The sequence below is a fragment of the Acyrthosiphon pisum genome, chromosome X, assembly GCF_005508785.2.
Source record: "Acyrthosiphon pisum isolate AL4f chromosome X, pea_aphid_22Mar2018_4r6ur, whole genome shotgun sequence".
NCBI classification, from domain to species: Eukaryota; Metazoa; Arthropoda; class Insecta; order Hemiptera; family Aphididae; genus Acyrthosiphon; species Acyrthosiphon pisum.
In genome coordinates, this window is record NC_042493.1 from 27170077 (window position 1) to 27177817 (window position 7741).

A 7741-nucleotide genomic window follows, 5' to 3' on the forward strand; every position below is an offset into this window, starting at 1 on the left:
AATGGTTAGAAATCATTGTATATAATTATAATTACTGTGTATCCAAATATCCAATAGTTAAATAACTTAAGTCGGTCGACATTGAAATATTTATATTATTTGTCGGTTACTCGGTTATTAGGGTTTAGGGCACATTATTATGCCATATGATGCATTATGAACGTAAAAATATTATTAACTTTATCTACCTATACATTATCTAAAATCTACTGACTTTTATACTTTAAATCAGAGATGTAAAGATTTTTTTTCAAACATTAATTATATAGATTGTAAAACTAAAACAATATTAATATGTAGGTAGCTGGTAGGTAGGTACTACCATTGATTATACATAGTATAATATACTATGTATAATCAATGGTACTACTAGCTACCTACTAGTAGTTGATACTTATAACATAAATACGGATATAAACTGATAAAACAAAGATAAGCAGTCTTATTTTGTTTCTCTATGGTAGAAAAATATTGATTTAAGACCATTCGTAACACTACTAACACTGCATAACTAAATAACTAAACTATAGACATCAGATGTGATTTCATTATACCTATACACACACACGATAATCACGACTGCGTGTCGTTAAGAAATTGGTTCGACAAAACTATTATATCGTAGGTAAGTGTTTATGTATTATACACAGTCACACAGATGTGACATATATTTGAACTAATAAAGTAGAATAAAATTTCAACGTCCAATTTTGCAATAGCATAATATTATAATTTATTATTATTATTACAGTAGTGTAATATAATTTGGAGACGCTAAAAATACACTGAATTATCGTTCTCGGCGTATGGACCACGCGCGCGTGTAATACCGCAGTGAGTGGGTGGTTCTTTATTCTGTACACTACTGTTCACGGTAGATTTTTTTATAATATATAAAATTACCGTACTATGTTATTATACAAGTACTTAAAGTCTAAAAATACGTGTTCGAGGGAAGCACGTTGCGCCTTACATTTCGTAACACTTGATAACAAGACATAATAATAATAATTATAGTTATGACATGTCGGCCACAAGAATTTTCCGGCATGAGTTGTACCATTTGTACCACATATACAAACTGATATCGTCCGAACTTGCAGACATAATATATACAACAATAAATATAGCTACGTAGGACGTAGGTACTTCATATCATAAATAGTAAAATTAATGTATCACTTGTTTTATTAAATAGGTATGTCACAATAAAACATGCCTAAAAATATAATAGTGTTAATGTTATTTACTAAATATTTATGTTGATTCCGAACAATATTATATAGTTAATGATGTTAATATTTCAATTTCAGTATGACATATTACCTATTATTTACTGTTATTATAAGATACGAGTATTCATTTATAATTTTGTTCACAAAATAAAAATAATATATTATTTATTATAATATGTTGATTGAAAAAAAAATATGTGGGTAATAGTGTAATAATACAATACAATAATTGTACATATGTTCGCATAAAAAAAAAAAAACCGTGGAATCTCGAATTGCATAACTTGAAACTTCACAACTACTCGATAGGTTAATTCATCTTACATATAAAATACACGAGTAGATACTTATGTTGTACGCCCCACTATATAAGTTCATGGATGTAGAAACTAGAATCTAGATATTGCTAAAATGTTTTTTAGATAATAAAATTAGGTATACCGTGTTTAAATTAATAATAATAAAAACACAAAAATTATGAATAACGATGATTGCTGAACGCTGGTAAGCAAATTTTGCTAAGTGATAAATAACTATCGATATTTTCTATAAAATAGTATATCAATATAACGTCTTTTACCAAAACATATATTATGTATAAACTAGGTACGTATTTAACCTACCTATTACCTCAATATTATAATATTAATAATTTTATTTAAATAACGTTCACTATGTAGTGGATAGGTATGCCAAAAGTCATAAGAATAATGATTAACTATATTATTATAACTTATAAGACATAAGTAGGTAGGTATTACACATAACGTTTCACTATGAGTTTGATTATATAAAACACTTATTTTTAGATATTACACAGCTGTTGTAAGTAAATTATGGTCATAAAAACGAAACAAAATACCAGTAGGTCACTTTAATTGTTATTTGTCACCCACACAAAATTTAACAAAATAATAACGTGCCTTTAACATATTTTAGGTATAGATAAGTACAGTAAAAATACAACGTGTTATTATTGCGAATATTGTTATACAATGTTTATAGGTAGGAAAAAATAATAAGTAGGTACCTACAAAAAGTATAGCAACGCTGTGAATACAACTTTAATGTATAATTAAAATAACTGTGTGGGAATCGGGAGATGAGATTTTATTGATAATAATGTTCGACTTGTTTTAAAAAAAAAAAACAGCGATAGGCTTTAATAATGCCGTAACTCCAAACATTAAATATTAAAATAAAACACCGAGGAAGTCTTTCTGCTACATAGTAGGTTGCAAGTGTACCTAGTCATTGAATAGGTTACTGACCATTGAAATGAATGTATTACATTTGAATTAAATTATAAATCATTGCATATGAAAAATATTCTGAGCGGAAATAGTGTGTCAACCTCTATTTCTAAGGATATTTTATAATTTATTTATATATAATATAATAGTATAAGTAGGTAATAAGTACGCGGTAAGATGAAGGTTGAACTAATTTGTATCCTGTGTACATCGTGTATTATATAGGTACCTACTGTATATATACAATACTTCATACTTGTAATAATATTATAGTTATTAGGTACCATCGGGGACATGCTCATTGCTCACGGAGTGTTATTGTGTTAAGGGTGTCTCTCTAAGCACTTTTTATTTTAGTTTGTAGTCTTGTTAATTTAAGCCATATTAACTAACATATTATAAATACAAATTATAAATCGAAAGTTATTGATGTTTAAACTTTAAAGTTAAAACGGATAAAGGCCTCCACAAGTTTTTTTTTATAAAAACTGAAGATTGATGAGTGATGACCAATGTTTTTGACATTATTAATTGTTTTCTTAATTAATATACTACGTTATTTTGAAATTTTCATTTTCTTAGTATTAATTAATTTTTTTAACTACATATTTAAGTTATTTGATTTTTTTAACCTGTTCTTTCAAGATGGTATACAAATCGAGCAGACCTGGATCATATAAATAATGTACTGAGTAGAACGTTTCTACTTCAATTTTCTTACGGCTAATATACAGATGTTTTTTCGTTTGATTTTTAAAGCTCAAAATACCTACATTCACAGATTTTCCATTCGGATTAATTGGACCGGTCACGTTGGTATAGGGTTTAGTAGTTATTATATAACTACGTCCTAAGTCGCATGAATGGCCCACAGCCGTCATGGATTTTATCCCTTTTTTCTCCAAACAAACAAAATATATATTATTATAAGTATTTTCCTTTGAATTCTACGTGTTATTTTTTGCCCGATTTTACCGTAAAGTCATATTGTTATATCAACAATAACGTAGTTGTCCGTCTTATTGCCACGTATGTGTATACAAATAGTAAGTATACAGAATTTTAGAAATTAATATACAGTAGAAACTCGATTAACCGTCACTCGATTTACCGTCAGTTTCTGTTATCCGTCATCGGTCACCGACAAAAAAAAGTTATCAAAATGCATTGATTGGTTTGAGATACAAGAAGAGGCAAATGTAACGCAGGTCTCACTTCTTCGTAAAATACGAAACATGGCTGCTCAAAAAGCTCGCGACTCAAAAAAACAGAAGAAGATACGGATTATTTTGTTTAATATTTTTTAAAATAGTATTCTTTATGTTATTACATATTGTATATTATTGGTATTTATTATTTATTATTATTTTATTATTATGTATTAAATTTATTATTTTTGTCTGAAAATTACGTTGTAAAATACATACATATATACTTTTATTGAAAAATTGTTTTGTATTATTGTATTTCTGTTAACCATCTATTCGATTAACCGTCATTGTCTCGGTCCCGACATTGACGGTTAATCGAGTTTCTACTTTAATTCGACATTTTTGTCGGTAGGTAACTTTTTAAGCCCAATACACAGCCTGTGTCGATTCAAATCGGTATACTTTCTATACCTATATTAATCTTTCGGATCGACAAGGCTTTTTTTTCAACCAGAGACAACACGGAACACTAATTATACCTAGGTACCTATATTATATTATGATGGACATAAAAACCATTCGTAACGTTAAAAAGTAAAAAAAAATACGAAATATATCTGACATTCAGTAACAACATTTTACTTTATTGACTTTTTGTTCCGAGTATACCTAAATTAACAGCACAACGACCGCGGCATTTCTTCGGACAAATCAAATATCTCAATAACAATAGTTTTATTCGTACTGTATATTATTATTACGTGTATTATTATTATAATATTATGTTCTATACATTTAATTTCATATCTTAGTATAGTTTAAAACGTTTATATAGCATTGTACATTTTATAGCAAAATTAAATTAATAGTTTTACTATTGACGATAAAGATTAGGAAAATGTTGTAACTATGATGGCTCATATTGCTGTTAAAATAAAATAATTATTTCTAAATAAGTTCAATATAACCTATAATTATTTTATAATATAATATTATAATGTTAGACATAATAGTAGCTACATAAATCTTTTGATATTTTCTCATCACATACGATTTTAATAATACTTACAGAGTTTTGTTTTTGACATATTATCATGGTAAAACAAATTAATTATTTTTTTAATCATGAAATATAATTTGATAATTGTTTTAATCTATTTATATTATATATATTTCATAATATTACAGTGTACGAGCTAAAAATAAATAATAATTATTAATCAGAGCTGGAGCCGATTTGTGTAATAATAATGTTTTAATTCATCTGAAATTAAATCAGGTTTATCGTTGGGTTGACCTATTGTGGTTTTTATTTAACGTACAATAATGGACCATCGTTAATTTTGGAAGAACAAATTGTATTATATTATGCCAGTATTTGTGTTGTAAATAGTCTTAGTTAATTGGATCTGGGATTTTAATTTTATTATTTGTACCTAATATATTTTTCAACGAGAATAATAAACGAAACGACACATTCTGTAAATGTAATGAAACAAACTTTTAGTTAAATTGGAGAAATATGCAATAATGAAAAAAAATTGTGTTTCGTAATTTTGTATTAAAATACTAAATAGGTTTTTGAAATGTTTTTTACTTAGTAGTAACTGTGCGTCTGTGCATATTTATGTACAATCCGTATGAGTGTATACCGGCGGTATGTATGTAGGTAGGTACCTATAAGTGTAAAACTGACAACGGCAGAAAAAATAATTCTCGTAGTTCATATAATAATTAGGTATACCTACTATATACTAATACACTAATATTCTATAATGAATATTAATATAACAAAATAATCACTTAAAAATATGTATGGTTTAATGTGATATTATGACCTAGGTATCTAATATTTTTTTAAAAGGTAAACGTGAATAAACTGATAAGAAATATTACGCAATGTTATAGTATAGTGGATAAAAAATGTTTTTAGAAAACCAAAAGCTCTACGTCCAGACTACTTTATCGCGATATAAATATTATACGGTTAATCGATTTGAATATGCTAATCCTACGGACGGAAAGCCATAAAATAATTTACATTTACAATTAAAAAAGTTACCCCTCTATAATTGTTCATGTAAGATATACACACGTCAGTCGACGCATTTTATTCATATAGGATGATATGTTAACAAACTATAGACATCAACAATGGCCAATGGGTTAGAGTATGTATTATTATTTAAATAGGTGGCTATAGTTCAAAAGCAAGGTCAATATCTTCACAACTATACAATTTAAAGCCCAAAGAATGAACCAAAATATCTGATCAAACTGATACCTAATATTATAGTTATATTTTGACGTGTATACGATACACATATACTTATTGCTTATAAGTTATAACATTTTTTTCTCAATATTTCAAGTATTTCAGAATTAGTATTTATAGTTTAATATTTTTTAGTTAATTATCATGATTACATAATTTGTAGTAAGATAAAATGTGTGTAGGTACTTACTAGTTGTATATAGATAATCCAACTAGTGCAAGATAAACGTAGATTTCTATTGATTTCAAGTATACATATTTTTTTCATCCATTACATTAAAATGGTTCGTGATAGTAAAACTCGTTTTACTATCTGGCAATATAACTATAATCTTTCCACTGGAACTATGTACACTGTTTTAACTATCAAACATATTATATTAGTTTAGAGAACAAAGTTTGGTTGACTTTAAGAATAAATTAAACATTTTTAATCACCTAATTTGCATACCCAAATGGCCAAATGTAACTTTAACTAATAATATATATGTACACAGCCACACAGACGCTTCACCACATGCACGACTTTTTTACTTTTCCCTTTATGCACGTAGAGTACCAAGTTCATTAATACGTAATTAATAATAAATAATTGTTTGTTCGATGTATCTATTAGTGTTTACACGGCATTGGAAATTAAAAATAATGTTTTCTTTCACTGCTGCACTATATTTTATGCTCTGCAACCTGTGTATGCTACGTAAAATAAAATAATTTTTAATTTTAAAATTAAAATAATAATATGATCAAATGATATAAGTTTTAAATAATGCTAACCAGAGTTTCTTAAAATTGTACGACTACCGGCAAATGATAATATTATAAAATACTGCAGGGACATGTACTTAGACGTCTGGAGGAGTGAACTTGTGATTATTATTTTTTAGTATGGTAGGTATAAAAACTTTATTCAGTCATTACGTTAGATTTTATTGTTAATAAAATGTTGTCCATTTATAAGAACCTAAATATTTAGCAGTGTTTTTTCTTGTAATAATTAAAAGTTTTGTAAAATTCGCTTTGGTCGTAAATTGTGCATAGTAAGTTTATATTTAAATACAATTGATGACCAAATTAGCCACGCTGCAAATAAAATACGGATGACACCTACTTAGCTCTATAAATCGCACTGTCAGTACAATAAGGCTATTACTCAAAAAAAGCAAATGTTCAGGAAATCAATATGAAGCTTAGAACAAAATGACCTTTTTTCATCAAACAACAAATAATGTTAAGGGTAGATACATATTTATTATTTTTTTGTAATTATAATCAAGTGATTTGTATCCTTGTAAATATATTTACTCTTGTGCGATTTCAACTTGAAAGAACACAAATTGAAATTTTTCTAGTTATGGCTTATTACACTATCTTTTGAATTGATTTTAATATTATTTTTGCCTTAAGAGGATGTCAGCGCACTATTTGTTTTCTCTTTCTGGCCCACGCGCAACATAGACAAAACGCATTTGCGCAGAATAGTTTTTTCTATGTTTTTAAGTAATCTTAAAGTAAAATTACCCATTACAAAAAAGATAGAGAATAATATTTCAGAGGGAATGACATATTATCGATTTTATATTTCATTGTTATTTGACTTTGTATTTGACTTTCAAAATAACAAAAAAATGTTGTAAATTTAAATGATGTTTAAATTGTTGTGAAACAATATTTAGAAAAAATTATATGTCATTTATCAAAAATATTATTCTTTATCTTTTTTGTAATGAGTGATTTTACTTTAAGATTACTTGAAAACATAGAAAAACGATTATGCGCTATTGCGTTTTGTCTATGTAGCGCGTGGGCCAGAGAGAGAGAAAACAA

General features: G+C 27.0%; 1 protein-coding gene across 2 annotated transcripts in view; it reads right to left on the reverse strand.

The window, feature by feature from the left end:
- The window catches only part of LOC100162140 (annulin), a 31505-nt gene that overhangs the window by 19740 nt on the left and 4024 nt on the right, over nucleotides 1-7741 (reverse strand). The window contains exons 3-4 of one of the 2 annotated variants that reach the window (XM_003241397.4): nucleotides 6353-6610; nucleotides 6105-6277 (exon numbers count right to left, since the gene is read on the reverse strand). The exons of the other annotated variant lie outside the window; for it this stretch is intronic. Coding sequence (XP_003241445.1) covers nucleotide 6105 — 1 coding nt within the window. The 5' untranslated portion in view covers nucleotides 6106-6277; nucleotides 6353-6610. The remainder of the gene's footprint in view (nucleotides 1-6104; nucleotides 6278-6352; nucleotides 6611-7741) is intronic. 2 annotated transcript variants of the gene reach the window in all.